The 20,612-nt window shown below is 43.2% G+C and overlaps 3 protein-coding genes across 4 annotated transcripts in view; 1 reads left to right on the top strand and 2 right to left on the bottom strand.

Moving 5' to 3' along the window:
• Positions 1–392: 392 nt before the first annotated feature.
• Positions 393–14,604, bottom strand: LOC123870425 (cAMP and cAMP-inhibited cGMP 3',5'-cyclic phosphodiesterase 10A-like). Its single transcript, XM_045913733.1, has 15 exons — positions 14,019–14,604; positions 13,414–13,512; positions 12,467–12,669; positions 11,857–12,030; positions 6,728–6,876; positions 5,353–5,522; positions 4,571–4,704; positions 4,171–4,289; positions 3,634–3,871; positions 3,098–3,253; positions 2,668–2,769; positions 2,255–2,332; positions 1,953–2,051; positions 1,243–1,412; positions 393–546 (listed from the first exon to the last, which is right to left on the bottom strand). The coding sequence occupies exons 1-15, from the start codon at positions 14,341–14,343 to the stop codon at positions 423–425; spliced, it is 2,340 nt and encodes a 779-aa protein (XP_045769689.1). The 5' UTR covers positions 14,344–14,604; the 3' UTR covers positions 393–422.
• Positions 14,605–14,692: 88 nt separating this feature from the next.
• LOC123870424 (ashwin-like) lies at positions 14,693–17,215 on the bottom strand. Its single transcript, XM_045913732.1, has 3 exons — positions 17,032–17,215; positions 16,611–16,958; positions 14,693–16,357 (listed from the first exon to the last, which is right to left on the bottom strand). Exons 1-3 carry the CDS (start codon positions 17,104–17,106, stop codon positions 16,295–16,297), a joined length of 486 nt encoding a protein of 161 aa, XP_045769688.1. The 5' UTR covers positions 17,107–17,215; the 3' UTR covers positions 14,693–16,294.
• Positions 17,216–18,060: 845 nt separating this feature from the next.
• Positions 18,061–20,612, top strand: part of LOC123870159 (blood vessel epicardial substance-like) — an 83,157-nt gene continuing 80,605 nt past the window's right edge. For both annotated transcript variants that reach the window (XM_045913346.1, XM_045913347.1), the window contains exon 1: positions 18,061–18,924. In XM_045913346.1, coding sequence (XP_045769302.1) covers positions 18,448–18,924 — 477 coding nt within the window. In that variant the 5' untranslated portion in view covers positions 18,061–18,447. The remainder of the gene's footprint in view (positions 18,925–20,612) is intronic.

Below are 20,612 nucleotides of genomic sequence, written 5' to 3'. Positions count from 1 at the left end.
GATTTTTAATTAAAACTTACCAACCAAGTTACACTTAAAACCAAGTAGGTACGATCTTTTAGGTCTAGGTAGGTTCCCACATAATAATATTAAATGTTGCATTGTTTCGATATACGAAATCATCAATTTTGTTGAGATGCACAGCCAACAACAAAGTTTCTTACTGGTTCTTCTCGGTAGGAACGGCATTCCGAACCAGTGGTAGATTATTTTGACGATTCAAAAGCACTTGTAAAAGTTTAATTGAATAAAAATAATTTGAATTTGAACTGCAATCTCGTTCGGGTAACTTATCTACTAAAAAAATTCTTAGCCTATCGAAGGAAAAGCCAAGAAAAGATTATTTTTGAGTATTATACAATTTTATTTCTGAAAAATATTTAAACAATAATAATAATAGGCAAGCAAGTTATTTTAAGCAATTATGATTCGCTATCAAGTTTAATTACATTGCGAAGTCGCCCCGAGCTCTGAATAGAATTTTCTTGTCTCCACAATTTTTGTCCGCGCATTTCTATTTCTTCATGCCAAGCTTCTTGTGTTTTTCTGGAAAATACCAAATCATAAGTTTAAAAAAAAACTAGGAAACTAAGTCAATGAAAGTCAAAAAATATTGGAGGAGTCGATATATTGTCTTATTTAGTACAGTGACCAGGAGATAATTTTTAAGAGGACAGTCCCAACGTGCGTTAAATATTTATGCATGAACTTTCCAAGTGGGTTTCTAAATTTTTTGTAAAATATTAATTACTTACCACAATGATTTCATGTTAGGAGCCTTATTGAAAAAAAGTTGAAAAAGTGGCTAAAGGTTTGAGGTAAATGTTACCAATTCATTACAGACGCCTATTCTGTAATATTAAAAAAATTGTGCATGCTTCGCTCGCGTCAATGGCTGTGGCGTGTATTCCCTCGCACGCTCTTTTTAATAATAAAAATCATTAATCATCTTTATTTTAGATATTACATCCATTTTGTTAGTACAGTACAACCAAATTAATAATGCGCATAGAAATCTTCGTCACTGTTCGGCAACGGTCGTATGATACACATGATATTGACTCCTATTTGTTTACAACAAGGTGCAAAATGCAAGTGCATTGTTAAGGGCTCTTACGATTCAATGATTCGGAATACGACAATTAGCGAAGATCTGCATGCGCATTATTAATTTGGTTGTACTGTAATATTTGCTTTTAATTGCAATAGTAAGTAGGTTTATTGACTTAGGGTTTGCATTACCTGCAGTTGTCGATGAGCGGGCTGGTGTTGGGGAATACGTTCTGTAGCAGCAGCAGGCACGGCAGCACCACCACCGACAGGAACTGGATCTGCTCGGCCGGCTGGTTCACGCTGCGGCGCCGGTCCATCATGCTGAGTGGAGTATAGCCCATCGCACGCTCTTTGTCGCCCTAGCATAAAATAAAAAAAGGTGGAAAACACGCTGATAGCTTAGTGATTAAGTCGTCGGCCTCGTATTCGGAAGGCCGCGGGTTCGATACCAGCCTCACCTGGGACCTCTAACTTTTCGGAGTTATGTTAAGCAGTTATTTATATTATGTCTTGCTTTAACGGTGAGGAAGATTGTGACGAAAAATGCATGCCTGAGAGTTCTCCATAATGTTCTCAAAGGTGTGTGAGATCTGCCAATTCACACTTGGTCAGCGTGGTATCAGGTATGTTATAATATGGTAGCGTGGTGGTGGCGTTGGTCATGTGGAGGTATGACTAAAATATTCTCAATCTGAGACTAGACCCGTTCTCAGTGAGCCGTAAAAGAAAAAAATAGATAAGCGTTCCCAGGTTCTCCATCAGCGCGTTAAAACACTAAGACTTATCAAGTCACTGTGTTGTGGGATCTGTTTGAACCTTCCGATTTGGAGTGATCTCATTGTAGTGTTACAATAGGCATCAGATATGTTAATTGTTAGTACTTAGGTATACCTACGTACCTGATTATAGAACTCTTCGTAAATATTCACAGCTATAGCCTTGGATACGCCGAACGGCTTACAGCATCCAGATAGATCGCTGGTGGTCATCAAGATACCCTATACGAACAAAAAAAAAGCCAATCTCAAATTGCAAAACACGTTTACCAGCTGTCTAGAATTTTCTACAATTTTGCACTTTTTTAAAAAGCTAAAAGGACACAATCAATAGTAGATATTTTTGAAAATAATGATGATGTAGGTAGGTACATATGCAGGTAAGCACAGGTTAGCATTAATATACAATAGGTAGTAAAACTTACTTTTAACAGCCTGCGATGTGAACTGTCAGTCCAGTCAAAAGCACGTTCAGTTAAAACTGGTGTGAGTTGGGCTCTTATCTAAAATATAGAAAATATAAATTTTACAGTTAATGGTCGTTATAATATTACAAAAGCATAAATAAGACTTAAAAATTTGCAGCATCTATTTTATAGCATACTAGCCGATGCCCGCGGCTTCGCCCGTGTAGATTTAGGTTTTTCGAAATCCCGCGGGAACTCTTTGATTTTCCGGGGTAAAAAGTAGCCTATGTGCTAATCCAGGATATTATCAATCTCTATTCCAAATTTCAGCCAAATCCGTCCAGTAGTTTTTGCGTGAAGGAGTAACGAACATACACACACACACATACACACAAACTTTCGCCTTTATAATATTAGTGTGATTAAAATACCTGAAAATATACTGCAAGATCTGTGCAAAGAATATTGTATTTTATCTCCTGCAAAATGCGGTCGCGGTCAGAAATAGGAAGTTTGCTTAGTAGATGTTTGTCCTGAAATCAAATTATCGGATTTTTATTTTTTTACCACTGGATATTAAGGCAAGCTGAAACGGTAGTGGGCAAGTCATGCCTGTCGCAGAACTGATGGCTAATGGACCCAAAAGTGTTCTGGAGTGCATGGAGACCGCGTATCGGCACTTAAGAGCAGCATGGAAAGAGGCTACACGAGCTAGGGGGAAGACCCTGTGCAATGGTACGCTCTTGGAAACTTACTAAAATAATAATGTATAATGTAATCTTACATGGAAATAGGCTAGTGATGATTCAGGAGAAGACTAATTTCAGGATTAACAAAGACGAGAAAGGAACGTAAAATTACCTCAATGATTTTTTTTGCCAAGAAGTAATGATGATACTCTAACGTCGATGATTTGTACATCTGTGACAGAGGATGTTTGCTTAAAGACAGGAAGTTGTTGTTAAATCCGGGGTGGTCTAGATCATGGCATAGTCCTGCCAGCATCAACGCTGCTGTCTAGAAGATGGAGGAATCTTTGTTTTATTATGTAGAGTTATAAACATTGAAATCAGACTAACAAAAGTAATATCTGCAGTGTAAATGAGAAAATATACCTAATGATTTATGATAAACTGATTCTCACATCATGAAGTCTGATCTCCATAACGACGAAATACGAATGATAGATCGGTTTTGGCCTCCCTTTATAATACAATTGTCACCAACTCACCAACCTTTTTGGATTCTGGAAGGTTTGTCGAGTGACGCGCCAGAACACAAGTAAACATGTTACGTTTTTTTTAATTCACTATAGGCAAGCGCTTGACTACAATCACACCTGATGGAAAGTGATGATGTGGTGTATGTTACGTATCCTGAAAACTCAAGTTAATCACCTCAACGAAATCAAAATATCCACAATTATTGACCAGTATCAAATACATCGTGTGCGTAAAACAGAATGCGTGTTCAGCATTATGGTAGGGGTTATTTCTATAACACTGCAGGATAGTTAGTGTGAATTCTGCCACGTTGTGCCTCTCGAAATTTCTATCTGCGAACGTTTCCATGAACATGTAGCAGACAAGACCTGGCATGTCTTCTTTGCTGCCTTCGCTTATGTGGTAATCAAAGCTGTAAATGAACAAATTTCCAATTTTTATTCAGTCAATAAGTTGGTAATTTCCTGCAAAACTTATTAACTAACTAGCAACCCGCCCCGGTTGCTAGTTCCGGGATAAAATATAGCCTATACGGATTCGGAAGAATCCCTCTAAGAAATGGTAAAAGAAATTTTGAAATCGGTCCAGTAGTTTTTGAGCCTATTCAATACAAACATACAAAAATACAAAGGTTTCCTCTTTATAATATTAGTATAGATGTAAAAATAAAGTAATAGTAATAGATAAGTAGGTAATGTAAAGATAAAGTACCTTTTGAAATTATTTGGCGGTAGAAAAATTCCGTTTGTCTCCATGATTTCATCCATATCGTGCCGACACGGGGATAAGTGCAACGCCATTAGATCTTTGTAAACTTTATTAAGGTTTTCCTGAAATTGTATTTAAAATGGTAGTTATGTCTATAATGTCTGATATATAGCAAGATTAAAACCTCCGTCCCATTTTTGCCATGTTTTTTTGACTTAAATCTTCTAAAGAAACGGGACGTCTAGGAAGGTTAAAGATGTCTGTGAATGTGGTAAGTAGGTATTTGAAAAAGACCTTGTTTTTATTTATCTATAAATGTTCCTAAATTATTTTCAAGCGTCAATGAAGGAATTCGGCATTGAACATCCAATATTCGACAGTAAAAAAAACCATGAGTACGTACATGGTATATTTTATTCTGCTGCATATTGTAAAAGTGCACAATCAGCGAGCAGTAGCTGATAAAGACTTGGAATATGGTCTCGTCTTCAGAGTTGAAAGGCTGTGCGTTTGTCTTATTGGTTAGTTGGACGATACCTGTGACACAAACTGAGTTAGAAAAAAGTTTTAATATCGTCAAAATTGAAGACATTATAACTTTTTAACCCCCCACCCAAAAAGAGGGGTGTTATAAGTTTGACATGTGTATCTGTGTATCTGTCTGTGGCATCGTAGCTCCTAAACGAATGAATCAATTTTAATTAAGTTTTTTTTGTTTGAAAGGTGGCTTGATCGAGAGTGTTCTTAGCTATAATCCAGAAAATCGGTTCAACCGTTTCTTTTCTAGTTACTGTAACCTTCACTTGTCTGGGGTGTTATTATATGTTATTATATATTTAATTTACACTTGTTTTTTAAGTCGGTTAAAAACAGCGAGGTATTAGATATAACAGGACAAATATATGAAGACGCGATCGCTGTTTTCTCCTTCTTCAATTAAAAAAATAATTAAAGAGAAAATGTCTTTAAAAATAATATAAGATAAATATATGGTGATCCTAGAAATATGTATGCAAACGATCCGAAGGGTATTTGAAAAGAAAAACCGAGTAATAATGTATCTGAAAATTTGATAATATAGTCACCCTTCTAATGTTTACCATTCCATAGATTTAAAAAACGTTTTATTAGAAAAAGCATTTTTATTTTTTCCTCGTACAAACCCAAAATGGATAAAAATCTCACCGATTACTCCAGACTTGTCCACAATCGGCGCGGCCAGGCAGGATCTGACTACTGTACCCGTGGTTGGGTCTATCTCTTTGGGGAACCGAGGGTCTTTGTAAGCGTCGCGAACGTTTAGTGTTTCACCAGTCTTGGCGACCAGTTCTGCTGGTGTCGGCTCTTGGCTTAGGCTATTCAATAAAGATAAGGATTTTCGTTTAGTCGTAATTGTTTTCTGTCTTATTTAAGGCGAAACGAGTCTAACCGCGAAATTCAAATTTTTACATAAAAATCTTTACAAGAAAGTGTCAAATTTAATTTACAAAAAAAATTAATTTGAATTTCGCGGACAAACCCGTGTCATGCACCTTAAGGTTTTGTGCCCGAAAGGTGCCAACGAGATTCAGCTGCTTCCGCTTCTGCTATCCGTCCGTCTGTCTGTCTGTCTGTCAGCGGGCTGTAATCTCGTGAACCGACTTGAAATTTTCACAGAATGTGTATTCCTATTGGCACTATAACAACAAATAATAAAGAAGGTTCCGACGAATTTGAGAACCTCCTCCTTTTTTGAAGTCGGTTAAAATTTCAAAATGGCTGCCATGAAAATATTCAGTGGTGTTCCCAGTATTATTTTTTTTTAACCGACTTCCAAAAAAGGAGGAGGTTCTCAATTCGTCGGGATCTTTTTTTTTTTTTTTTTTTATATTTTATGTATGTTCCCCGATTACTCAAAGACCCCTGGACCGATTTGGAAATTTTTTTTTTGTTTGAAAGGGTATACTGTGCAGGTGGTCCCATATAAATTTGGTGAAGATCTGATGAATATCTTCGGAGATGGAGAACAGAACTCCTGAATGGATAAGAGCAAATTGCTCGCGATCACTGTAATAGCTTAGTAAACAGTAGGGTTTTAACTGGGCATAGCATATTATAGTACAGTGGGGCCACTAAAAATTGTGAAATAAAAAATTTTCAAAAGAAAAATAAAACCGACTTCAAAAACCAAAAACACTAAAAAGTAGAAAATAATTTTTGTTTAGCTACACATGTAATGTACCTAGGTATGAAGTCGGGCGAGCTTCACTCTTGGATTTCTAATTTTGTTTTAATATGCTCGCTCGACTTCATAGTTCATACCTAGGTACATTACATGTGTAGCTAAACAAAAATTATTTTCTACTTTTTAGTGTTTTTGGTTTTTGAAGTCGGTTTTATTTTTCTTTTGAATTTTTTTTATTAATTTACAGACTAGCGCTTGGCTGCAATCGGACCCGCTAGCAAGTGATGATGCAGCCTAAGATGTAGCGCGCTTGCCTAGAAGTTGCCTATTCACTCTTGATTTGAAGGTACCCATATTAAGATCAGATCAGATGATGCAGATCTCCGCAACACTTACTTGACCCTGATCTTCTTCTTGGGCATGGTGCACTTCTCGTTGGCCCAGCCGTCTTCCCACATGTCGGCCAGCACGTGCTCGCCCGTTGGCTCCTTGTCCAGGATATAGAAGCTGCTTCGCATCACACCAATGAACGACTTTACTACTGCCTGACAAAAGATTTAATTTAAATCGCCGTCTTCCATTCCCGACAGTGCCTATGGTTAGCCACCTATGGTGCAAGGTGTTCAGCGCACACGGTAAGTAGGTACATGGTACAGGTAGGAATGTGAGTGTGAGAGGATATCATGTGTCGAGTGCCGTTCTAGACACCTCTAAAGAGCATGCGTCGCTCAAGGCGACGCTCTGTTTAGTAGGTACTGATTTTAATTAACGACAAGTTGTGCTTTGTTATTCTTGATAACCCTTCCTTTCTAAAAATACTTTGACTTGTCCACCCCGCGGGCACAGAGGCGGGTCCACCGATAACATACCGCAAGCGAAGTAAGCGGGCTATTGCTTCCCAACATCATTTATAATTTCCACCATCTGCACCTGAATCATAGATTACTTTACTCCGTGACCTAAATTTCCGAGTAGGTACCCATCGGTGTAAGCATAACAGAGATTTTGCATTTGCGCGCCTATTTGAGGGCATCACGGTATTGATTGCACTCGGGCGCTACCTGGGATAAAACTATGATAAAACCGACCTGCTTGGAAGAGCAGTACTTAAACCTAGATGCCTTTTACAACGACAGCCTCCTATTTGCCACCATAAGAGAGAGATCCAGAGAAGTGGAGATTTCTCAAAACTCCACCGCTTCCAAAATATTAAAAGTAGGGCCTGGATAGTGAAGCCTCACCAGCATGTCGGTGAGCATGGTGTCGATGGAGGCCAGGTCGCAGAAGTAGTTCTGCAGCAGCGCGCGCAGCTCCCGGTTGAGATGGGCGGTGCGCTGCAGAGTGACGCGCGCCTGTGCCTGGTGCACGGCCGCTCCCGCCCAGCACGCCACGCTCACCACTGTGTACAGTGTGTTCTAGATAGTGCCTGGATAGTGAAGCCTCACCAGCATGTCGGTGAGCATGGTGTCGATGGAGGCCAGGTCGCAGAAGTAGTTCTGCAGCAGCGCGCGCAGCTCCCGGTTGAGATGGGCGGTGCGCTGCAGAGTGACGCGCGCCTGTGCCTGGTGCACGGCCGCTCCCGCCCAGCACGCCACGCTCACCACTGTGTACAGTGTGTTCTAGATAGTGCCTGGATAGTGAAGCCTCACCAGCATGTCGGTGAGCATGGTGTCGATGGAGGCCAGGTCGCAGAAGTAGTTCTGCAGCAGCGCGCGCAGCTCCCGGTTGAGATGGGCGGTGCGCTGCAGAGTGACGCGCGCCTGTGCCTGGTGCACGGCCGCTCCCGCCCAGCACGCCACGCTCACCACTGTGTACAGTGTGTTCTAGATAGTGCCTGGATAGTGAAGCCTCACCAGCATGTCGGTGAGCATGGTGTCGATGGAGGCCAGGTCGCAGAAGTAGTTCTGCAGCAGCGCGCGCAGCTCCCGGTTGAGATGGGCGGTGCGCTGCAGAGTGACGCGCGCCTGTGCCTGGTGCACGGCCGCTCCCGCCCAGCACGCCACGCTCACCACTGTGTACAGTGTGTTCTAGATAGTGCCTGGATAGTGAAGCCTCACCAGCATGTCGGTGAGCATGGTGTCGATGGAGGCCAGGTCGCAGAAGTAGTTCTGCAGCAGCGCGCGCAGCTCCCGGTTGAGATGGGCGGTGCGCTGCAGAGTGACGCGCGCCTGTGCCTGGTGCACGGCCGCTCCCGCCCAGCACGCCACGCTCACCACTGTGTACAGTGTGTTCTAGATAGTGCCTGGATAGTGAAGCCTCACCAGCATGTCGGTGAGCATGGTGTCGATGGAGGCCAGGTCGCAGAAGTAGTTCTGCAGCAGCGCGCGCAGCTCCCGGTTGAGATGGGCGGTGCGCTGCAGAGTGACGCGCGCCTGTGCCTGGTGCACGGCCGCTCCCGCCCAGCACGCCACGCTCACCACTGTGTACAGTGTGTTCTAGATAGTGCCTGGATAGTGAAGCCTCACCAGCATGTCGGTGAGCATGGTGTCGATGGAGGCCAGGTCGCAGAAGTAGTTCTGCAGCAGCGCGCGCAGCTCCCGGTTGAGATGGGCGGTGCGCTGCAGAGTGACGCGCGCCTGTGCCTGGTGCACGGCCGCTCCCGCCCAGCACGCCACGCTCACCACTGTGTACAGTGTGTTCTAGATAGTGCCTGGATAGTGAAGCCTCACCAGCATGTCGGTGAGCATGGTGTCGATGGAGGCCAGGTCGCAGAAGTAGTTCTGCAGCAGCGCGCGCAGCTCCCGGTTGAGATGGGCGGTGCGCTGCAGAGTGACGCGCGCCTGTGCCTGGTGCACGGCCGCTCCCGCCCAGCACGCCACGCTCACCACTGTGTACAGTGTGTTCTAGATAGTGCCTGGATAGTGAAGCCTCACCAGCATGTCGGTGAGCATGGTGTCGATGGAGGCCAGGTCGCAGAAGTAGTTCTGCAGCAGCGCGCGCAGCTCCCGGTTGAGATGGGCGGTGCGCTGCAGAGTGACGCGCGCCTGTGCCTGGTGCACGGCCGCTCCCGCCCAGCACGCCACGCTCACCACTGTGTACAGTGTGTTCTAGATAGTGCCTGGATAGTGAAGCCTCACCAGCATGTCGGTGAGCATGGTGTCGATGGAGGCCAGGTCGCAGAAGTAGTTCTGCAGCAGCGCGCGCAGCTCCCGGTTGAGATGGGCGGTGCGCTGCAGAGTGACGCGCGCCTGTGCCTGGTGCACGGCCGCTCCCGCCCAGCACGCCACGCTCACCACTGTGTACAGTGTGTTCTAGATAGTGCCTGGATAGTGAAGCCTCACCAGCATGTCGGTGAGCATGGTGTCGATGGAGGCCAGGTCGCAGAAGTAGTTCTGCAGCAGCGCGCGCAGCTCCCGGTTGAGATGGGCGGTGCGCTGCAGAGTGACGCGCGCCTGTGCCTGGTGCACGGCCGCTCCCGCCCAGCACGCCACGCTCACCACTGTGTACAGTGTGTTCTAGATAGTGCCTGGATAGTGAAGCCTCACCAGCATGTCGGTGAGCATGGTGTCGATGGAGGCCAGGTCGCAGAAGTAGTTCTGCAGCAGCGCGCGCAGCTCCCGGTTGAGATGGGCGGTGCGCTGCAGAGTGACGCGCGCCTGTGCCTGGTGCACGGCCGCTCCCGCCCAGCACGCCACGCTCACCACTGTGTACAGTGTGTTCTAGATAGTGCATGGATAGTGAAGCCTCACCAGCATGTCGGTGAGCATGGTGTCGATGGAGGCCAGGTCGCAGAAGTAGTTCTGCAGCAGCGCGCGCAGCTCCCGGTTGAGATGGGCGGTGCGCTGCAGAGTGACGCGCGCCTGTGCCTGGTGCACGGCCGCTCCCGCCCAGCACGCCACGCTCACCACTGTGTACAGTGTGTTCTAGATAGTGCCTGGATAGTGAAGCCTCACCAGCATGTCGGTGAGCATGGTGTCGATGGAGGCCAGGTCGCAGAAGTAGTTCTGCAGCAGCGCGCGCAGCTCCCGGTTGAGATGGGCGGTGCGCTGCAGAGTGACGCGCGCCTGTGCCTGGTGCACGGCCGCTCCCGCCCAGCACGCCACGCTCACCACTGTGTACAGTGTGTTCTAGATAGTGCCTGGATAGTGAAGCCTCACCAGCATGTCGGTGAGCATGGTGTCGATGGAGGCCAGGTCGCAGAAGTAGTTCTGCAGCAGCGCGCGCAGCTCCCGGTTGAGATGGGCGGTGCGCTGCAGAGTGACGCGCGCCTGTGCCTGGTGCACGGCCGCTCCCGCCCAGCACGCCACGCTCACCACTGTGTACAGTGTGTTCTAGATAGTGCCTGGATAGTGAAGCCTCACCAGCATGTCGGTGAGCATGGTGTCGATGGAGGCCAGGTCGCAGAAGTAGTTCTGCAGCAGCGCGCGCAGCTCCCGGTTGAGATGGGCGGTGCGCTGCAGAGTGACGCGCGCCTGTGCCTGGTGCACGGCCGCTCCCGCCCAGCACGCCACGCTCACCACTGTGTACAGTGTGTTCTAGATAGTGCCTGGATAGTGAAGCCTCACCAGCATGTCGGTGAGCATGGTGTCGATGGAGGCCAGGTCGCAGAAGTAGTTCTGCAGCAGCGCGCGCAGCTCCCGGTTGAGATGGGCGGTGCGCTGCAGAGTGACGCGCGCCTGTGCCTGGTGCACGGCCGCTCCCGCCCAGCACGCCACGCTCACCACTGTGTACAGTGTGTTCTAGATAGTGCCTGGATAGTGAAGCCTCACCAGCATGTCGGTGAGCATGGTGTCGATGGAGGCCAGGTCGCAGAAGTAGTTCTGCAGCAGCGCGCGCAGCTCCCGGTTGAGATGGGCGGTGCGCTGCAGAGTGACGCGCGCCTGTGCCTGGTGCACGGCCGCTCCCGCCCAGCACGCCACGCTCACCACTGTGTACAGTGTGTTCTAGATAGTGCCTGGATAGTGAAGCCTCACCAGCATGTCGGTGAGCATGGTGTCGATGGAGGCCAGGTCGCAGAAGTAGTTCTGCAGCAGCGCGCGCAGCTCCCGGTTGAGATGGGCGGTGCGCTGCAGAGTGACGCGCGCCTGTGCCTGGTGCACGGCCGCTCCCGCCCAGCACGCCACGCTCACCACTGTGTACAGTGTGTTCTAGATAGTGCCTGGATAGTGAAGCCTCACCAGCATGTCGGTGAGCATGGTGTCGATGGAGGCCAGGTCGCAGAAGTAGTTCTGCAGCAGCGCGCGCAGCTCCCGGTTGAGATGGGCGGTGCGCTGCAGAGTGACGCGCGCCTGTGCCTGGTGCACGGCCGCTCCCGCCCAGCACGCCACGCTCACCACTGTGTACAGTGTGTTCTAGATAGTGCCTGGATAGTGAAGCCTCACCAGCATGTCGGTGAGCATGGTGTCGATGGAGGCCAGGTCGCAGAAGTAGTTCTGCAGCAGCGCGCGCAGCTCCCGGTTGAGATGGGCGGTGCGCTGCAGAGTGACGCGCGCCTGTGCCTGGTGCACGGCCGCTCCCGCCCAGCACGCCACGCTCACCACTGTGTACAGTGTGTTCTAGATAGTGCCTGGATAGTGAAGCCTCACCAGCATGTCGGTGAGCATGGTGTCGATGGAGGCCAGGTCGCAGAAGTAGTTCTGCAGCAGCGCGCGCAGCTCCCGGTTGAGATGGGCGGTGCGCTGCAGAGTGACGCGCGCCTGTGCCTGGTGCACGGCCGCTCCCGCCCAGCACGCCACGCTCACCACTGTGTACAGTGTGTTCTAGAAATGGTACAAAATGAAATCAACTTGCCATTGACTGTTGACAACCATTAAATTCGTGAGCCTATCAACGAATACCTATGGTAAGTAGTTAAGGTCATCAGAAGGTCGACCTGCATCACACAAAAGGTAGGTATACGTTTTAGAATAGCGATAGACAGAGATAATTGCGTAGATAAAAAGTTTCAAACTGCTCAGATTGTCACAGAAGACAATCCACTGCATCCAATGCACCAAGTTGGTAGTCGCCCATTCGGCAGTCATCCCATACTTCTGCAGCACTCTGATACCCTTTTGTCAAACTTTAATTTGTAAAAGATAGATATGAAGCTGTTCCAATGTAACTTTATAAGTAGTACTTAGGTATCGTTTGAAAACACCTGATACTTACAGGTAGAGGTACCAACGTTTAGGTGATAGATAGGTACTTCCTCACATGATCATACGGCTCCGAGAAAGTCCTGTACAGTTCCAGCACAGCATAGCAGTCCCCGTCCGGCTTTACCACGGGCATGCACAGCGCGACCTTCGCGTCCAGCCACCGCAGACCCTCGGCGAAGCGCCTGTCGCGCCTCACGTCCGCTATCACCAAGTACTCTTTGGTCGCTGCTACATGCGCTGCTGCGATCTTATCTTCCTCTAGTTAGATAAAGAAATCATTGAATTTATTTTAAGAATATTAGCCATGCTAATTATGACTAATACTCCCCTTTCCCCTCCAATTAAGCGTAAAGCTTGTGCCAGGACTGGGTACGACAATTGTGCAACAGGTGGGGTTTAAACCACCAACCTTTCGGAACCTTAAAACAAGAGTGAATAGGCACCTTCTAGGTAAACGCGTCCCATCTTAGACCACATCATCACTTTCCATCAGGTGTGATTGTGGTCAAGCGCTTACCTATAGTGAATAAAAAAAAAAAAAAAATTCAGTCCGCTCCTCAACCGTTGAGCTATCGAGGCAAATCAATTAATCGGAGGATTAATTGATTTCCATCTGATGATGATTACCGTCTGAGTTACCGAGTTTTTGTATCGACTAGACTAAAGACAGTTCAAAGATTAATTTAACTAAGTAAGGTCGGCCTCACACCTGCAGCTTGAGCAGTTAATCAGTGATCAAAATGCACCGCTCGAGCAGTCATTGTCAACAGCTTAAAGCTACCTGATATTGATAACTGCTGCAGCAGTCGGTTTCAACTGCAACTTTAGACAGGCGATCAGAAGCGCGCGCGACACTGAAGTGGGTGCTGACGCAAGAGCAGTCGACTGCTCGAGAAGTCATTACCGTCAACTGTCAAGCCGAGTAAAACATTTTTTCTCCGGATAAACCCCGAAACCAATTCCTGGCTACGGCCTTGATAAGGGTATCAGCTATTCACTAACCAATCGGTATGTTGACTTCGTGTCTCTCAGGATTCACGGTATTTGGAGTCATGAGGACAATTTCGTTTTTCAACTGGTTCACTATATAAACGAAAACTCCTAGAAAAATCGGTTAGGTTTAAAATGATGAAATATTAATATTATTGCAGATAACTCCAGTCTCTTACTGTTAATTCGTTTTAAGCCCAATGATAAAATTGGCAGAGACTGTATAAAACTACCTACCTAATATAGATATACCTCTTCTATTTATATCGTATGCCCGCGACTTCATTCGCTTGGATGTAGGTTTTTAAAAATCCCATGGGAACTCTTTGATTTTCCGGGATAAAAAATAGCCTATGTGATAATCCAGGATATAATCTATCTCCATTTTCAGCCCAATTCATCCAGTAGTTTTTGCGTGAAGGAGTAACAAACATACACACACACACAGAATAAATCGGAAGGCAAACTAAGAGTTCGTACTTCGACATAATTGGTTATATTAAAGGTACAGACACACTATCGCATTTATAATATTAGTATGAATTACAGTACCTAAATAATTTACATAGGTACCTACCTACTTACTTAATTAAAATATTTCGGTCCTGAATACTTACCAGAACTGTTAGTAACCGTTTTCAAAACATTAGCAGTTTCATACAGCAACGCATCGAGGTCTACTGTGTCCTCTAAGAATACATTGAACCTATTGATATCCAAATAGGTCCCTTCTTTGACCTCGTCCTCTTTGAGACCTTTCCTCTCGATCTGAGCGTAGGGCGCGATCACACGCCGAGTCACTTTGTCTAGTTTATTCGAGGCCACCAAGAAATGGGACTGAGATTTGGGAACATTGCTTGGTTTCCTGTCAATATCACCTTGGTTTATGGTGTCTAATCTGCTCTTGATGGACTTGGCACTACGAGGCATGGGGTCGCTCATAATTTCTAGTTTTTGAAACTAACTTGCTTGAGTTTCCAGTTTTTGAAATCAACTCGCTTGAACTTAAGAGATGATTCCTATAGGATTTTAATGAGTTTTGGTATAATTAAACAACCTTGCGTCAGTATTTGATAAAGTTATTTGACACAACTAGACAATTTTGATTTGACATCATTAGCTATCTAGTTTTTATTCTTATTAGCTTGTTAAAAAGTATCTATTTACCCATTTATTTGCCAGCCTACTTGATTGATCGATTAAGTAATTATTTATTACTAGAGGATGCCCGCGACTTCGTCCGCGTAGATTTAGGTTTTTAAAGATCCCGTGGGAAAGTTAAACTACAGGGTACAAATATACCACATTGTATTCCAAATATACTTATATTACTTATTTTATTATGATCTTGGATACAATATTTTATTATTATGTAATAATTAACTAAAATTTCGATTTTTAGTACAAAAAAATTACATCTAATATTATTAACATTGAGACAGTAGGTAGTTACTTTAAAATTCAAAACTGATAATAAAAATAACAGCTTTCTTTTGAATACATAATAAGTTAACAAAAAAGTACAAGCAATTTTTAATAACAACATTGTATAATGACATTCATACATCAGATGATTGAAAATATATAATTATTGTAAACTAGATGATGCCTGCGATTCTGTCCGTGTGAATTTAGGTTTTTAAAATCCTGTGGGATTTGAGAACTCTTTTCCGGTGTAAAAAGTAGCCTATGCTCATCCCGAGGATGCAAGCTATGTCTGTACTAAGAGGCAAAGTCGGTTAAACAGATGGGCTGTGAAGACAAACTTAGACATTTACAATATTATGGATTAAAAACTGATTCAAGTCATGACATAAAACCATGCATACATATTTACAATACCCTAGCACAGTACTTTGATAGCAACTAATGTGATAATCGCAATCACTTCTATATGCCAAGCACTATGACAAGTGCCAAAATTTGACAGTTTACACTTTTACAGTGTCAAATTGCAAATGATTGCAATCATTTGTTTAGAGTTAGTACTTGGTTAGTATGAGTTAACATCTCACCAAATGATAATAGAATTCCAGCGTCAGACACAATAATTCAGAGTAAAATGGATTTAAAGAACCTTGATTTAAAGTCATTTCATCACAAAATATATTTGCATTGACTTTACTTTGAAAGCTAAAGAGGTATGTGCATAGAGATAGATGTGCTTTCAAATTAACTATAAGTTTGAGTGTCACTAAAATCGGTGCTATACTGTCACAGTATTACAGAAAGCAATTGACAGTACTAAAGAAAGCAAAAAACATTTTGACTAACTATATAATTAAAACTAGATGATGCCCGCCATCAGTCTACATGGAGTTACTTTTTTTTTAAACATCTTTGATTTTCCAAGATAAAAAGTAGTTTAAAAACCACAATGATCCATTACTGTGTTGCATCGCGATCCAAGAACAAACCAACAAACAATCACTTTCTTTATAAGTTGGATTCTGTTACAAACACTTATCCACTATTTGCTCAAAAGACATTTTTGGAGTGCAATAAAATCATAAGCATTGGTAGAACTTTTTGACAACCTCCCTGGCACAGTGGTGAGCACTCTGTTCGTATAAGAGGGAGGTCCCAGGTTCGATTCTTGACAGGGGCAATTTGGGAATTCATAATTTCTAAATTATCTCTGATCCAGTGTGGTTGGAGTCTACAACCGTAGCTAGTTACCACCCTACCAGCAAAGCAGTGCATAGAAGCTGATAAGGGGTATGGGTTTAATAAAAACCATACCCCTTTTTAAGTTAACCTGCTATTACCACTTACCACCAAGTGAGATCAAGGGCTAACTTTGAGTGAATAAAAAAAATTTAAATGACCAAGAATCCAGTGCTAGAGGGAGACTGGAGTTAGCTAAATAACAGTTCCTAGGATTCCATTATTTTTATGGCCAAGTTATAAGTTTTCTGTCCTTCTTGGGAGGTGGACTGTCCATAACTGGAGATACCTGAAACAAGAAAGTAACAGTTGAGTTGCACGGAAAACACTTTACATAATAATTATTAATGCATTTCTATAATAAATAACTAAACCTCAGTCCTAAAAATTCCATTGAAAATATATTGAATCAAAATATGCCAACTGTTAACAACCCACACCCTACTTCATGAGCCATTTTAGTCAAATGGTATCCCTACCTATAGTTATGGATTAAAACAAACAAAGTAATTTATAATTTGTAAATCAATAATTCAACTTACAGCATCAACAGACATCTTCCTCTTATTTACATTTATGTTGAAACTTGGATTCTTATTAATTTGTGCCTGATTGTCTAGTTTTATTCTCTTCATATGACATGACAACAGATCCGGCGGTGGCTTTAGTCTTTCACAAGGCGAGTGTATGGACTTCTTGCTCACGCTGTTATAGTTGAACGTGTTCAGCTTCACAACCGGCTCAGGACTCGAAGGCCGGACTTTGTTTAGAACTTTCCCTCTCCCAGAATCTCTGTACTTTCTCTGCCCGTACGGCAGACAGAACTGATGAAACAAGTCTAATAGCTCATCTCTCGCCATCCTGTGTAAGTGAGGAATACGTAAATGTCGCTGAAAACAAATATAATTATATAATAATAGAAACAAATTAGGCGAAATTGCGTGCTAAAAAACCTTAGGATACCTCTTGAATAATCTGCATTAACTGCTCATTTGTTAATAGCTCCGGATGCAGCAACATTTCACAAGGTATAGCCATTATTCTGTATCACATTACACACATTTTTAATTATAAATTGATGTGTTTTTTATAGATTTTTTGCAAAAAGGCGCCAGAGTGCCAGCCTACTCGACCAAAACAAGTTTGGCACAAGTTTGGCAGCTGACAACTAAAAATGGCTGATTGCTGTCAAAAAATAACAGACAACGAGAAAACCTGTTCCCAACAGACAAAAATTAATTATTTTATTTTAATCTGTTGGTAACAGTACTACAAACTGTCAATTTTTTGTAGTCTGGGAATATTACTATCGTACAGGCCTGTGCTTCCACTTTTCGAGATTTTGTTCTATTTTAGGGCGAAATGACCTGTGGAAATGACTGATGCAGGGTCCAGCACAGGACTTTTTATGTACGATGTTTTTACGATGAACGATAAAAAAAAGAGTAAGAGGTAAAGTCAAGTCTTATGCAAGTGAATGGCACGGGAACCTAAAAAGGGATACCCCCTGCCCGCATTTACCAAGGCAACTGATAGAGATTAGGCTCTCTATAGTTCTAAGTTCTAACGGAACTCAAAGGAGGTGCGTGAAGTCCGCGGTACCCCTGCCCCAAGGGCGCATGATACCGCCTACCACGCATCCTGCCCGCATTTACCTAGGCAATTACTGCTTACCATAGAATAGAATAGATTTTTATTCAAGTAGATTTTTACAAGTGCTTTTGAATGTTCAAAATAACTAATTGACCACTGTAAACTTGACAAAATAATTTATCCTATGATACGTTCAGGATCAGAGTTTCCACTTCCATACCCCTCTTTAATCCCTTTTGATGGCACCGGAAAGCGAAATACACATACACACAGCTAATATTTGAGAATTTCAACAAATACTCAAAAAAGCGAATTCCTATTTGAGAAATAAAGGTGAAATGAAAATCGTATGTGGGAACACCGATTTATGGGCCGACACCACAGACCACAGAACAATAGTACGACTACGACTGTCATTCCGTAGGCCCCGCAGGCTTCGATTGTTTGCTTCACTGTTTTCCAATATTTTATTTTGGACTCTTGACCGAATTTGTTGACTCGCTTTAGTTAAAATAATTTTGCGTTACCTCATCGGTGTTATTTTATGACGAGTGTTTTTGAATGGTTGCATTTTTAGTCGCTTTATTTTGTACCCCAAAAAAATAAACCTCGCAAAATTGTGAAAAAAGTTTAATACCTTCATGCTACTTAAATTACTCAATTACATAAAAAATAGTGTTCGTACTGTTGTAATTTGAGTGTGATAAAATAGCGCGCCAATGCACGACGTCGCCGGGAAAATATCGATGTGTAAAGTGGACGGGGAGCGTTTTATTCGGTGGGGCTATGTTGTTTCTCAGTGCCTTAGCGATAGGGATGATTACTGGCTTGCAGAATGTCACCACGGAGGTGCCGACGACGGACAGTGACGTAGAGTCGACCACCGACATGGGGCTTCCGGAGCCGACGAGGCCTTCCGTGGTTAACGACTTCGTGAACGTGACGATCCAGGAGCGCCCCTCGATGTGGGACCTATACTTGAACCACTGCCCCAAGTGGCGTCCTATCAACCATGTATTCTTCCAAGCGGCCAATGTGTTCTTCTTATTGTCATTCCTGGCTCCGCACACCCCCAGCGGGCTGATCTGGCTGCGGGTGGCGCTGATCCTGGGCTGCGCGTTCTCGGGGCTGTGGGCGTGGAGTATAGAGTGCTACTTGGATGCTGTGGTGTGGAACAGTGTGTTCATTGCTATAAACTTTGTGTACTTCTCTGTGCAGTTTTACTTGCTGCGTCCTATCAAGTTTCATAAGGATATTGAAGCGGTAAGATTGATAACTACTTAAACTATTTTTTTACTTTTATTCAATACTAGCTGTGCCCACGACTTCGTTCGCGTGGAATAGTGACTTTTCGCGCTTTATATAGCCACGGACGCTCAGGCGCGAGGCGCCGTGATTCTTTAAATTGACTTTTTTATTTATGAACCGATTGACATGAAATAAACACTAAATCCTAAGTGAAGCTTACTACAATATATTAGTGAAAACCGTATCTAAATCGAATAAGCCGTTTCTGAGATTAGCGTGCACAAACACACAGACAAACAGACAAACAGACAAACAGACAAAAAAAAATAATTACAATTTCGGGTTTGGCATCGATATAATAACAACCCCTGCTACTTTTTTTTTATATATTTCCATTGTACAGACACCACTTTTCTACAATTTTATTATATGTATAGACTACTTAGATGTAATGGACATTGTTCATGTGGATTTCGAGTTTAAAAATCCTGTGGGTACAGCAGCTACAACCTGATATTATTAAGTACAAGTTTCTGACTTCATTTTACTCTTGATAGGATCCTTTGAACTGTCAAGTATCTCTGTTGCTAGAAAACCAAATTAATTCATACTTTCGTAGACTTATATTTATTTTTTTGAAAATCCTGTGAGAACTCTAATTTTCTGGAACAAAAAGCAGCCATTAAAAGTCTATGTCCATCCTAGGTATGTTAGCTAACTCTGTACCAAATTCAGTAAAATCGGTTGTAAATAGATGGCTTGTGAAAAGGTAGCAGACAGATGGATAAACATTTCCATTTATAAATATTGGTATGGATAATATTTGTCTACAGTCTTAATAAAATATTATAGTGTATTTATTCTATGATGAATTGTGGTACATGTTTTACTAAAGCTTCATAAACTTAGTTATTTAATAAAATAATCTTAAAGTTATATTACTTAGGTACTTAATGCAGAGAGTTACATAAGTTACTATGGTTTTAATAGTCTGCTGTGATTTGATAATAAGTAATATGCAAAAGTATCACAAGTTATGCGCTAATTAATTTGTTATCATCACAGTTAAAAATATAGTTGATATCACAAATTCTTATTATTAACTGGTCTTATCTTAATACCTTGTTGCACTAATAAATACTTAACATATTTACTACCTAAACACAAGATACTTTATCACTTGTAGGATTTGCTAACATGAAAATATTATCTATCACACTTCACACTTATCTATACTAATAAATAAAATTGGAGTGTCTGTCTGTAATTTCGAAATAACTACCTCATATAAAGCTCATATGGTTATTTGAACGATACCATAACCGAATCACACGTTTTTAAAATTTTTGTCTGTCTGTCTGTCTGTCTGTCTGTTTGAAAAGGCTAATCTTCGGAACGGCAGAACCAATTTTGACGGGACTTTCACAGACAAGTAGAGGATTCATCAGGGTGTATGTAACATAGGCTACTTTTTTAACCGACTTTCAAAAAAGGAGTTGTGTTTTTCTACCTATGTATACCGAAATCTCCGAGATTTCTGAACTGATTTGAGTAATTTTTTTTTTAATCGATAGAGGAACTTTGCGACATTGTTTCATAAAAAATTTGGAGTCCAACTTCTCAATCCTGATGCTGCAGGGGATCTGACCAATCCACGCGGGCGAAGTTGCGGGCATCAGCTAGTAATATTATAAAGGAGAAAG

The sequence above is a fragment of the Maniola jurtina genome, chromosome 12 (genome assembly GCF_905333055.1).
Source record: "Maniola jurtina chromosome 12, ilManJurt1.1, whole genome shotgun sequence".
Classification (NCBI taxonomy): domain Eukaryota; kingdom Metazoa; phylum Arthropoda; class Insecta; order Lepidoptera; family Nymphalidae; genus Maniola; species Maniola jurtina.
This window is presented reverse-complemented; position numbering and strand designations above follow the sequence as displayed.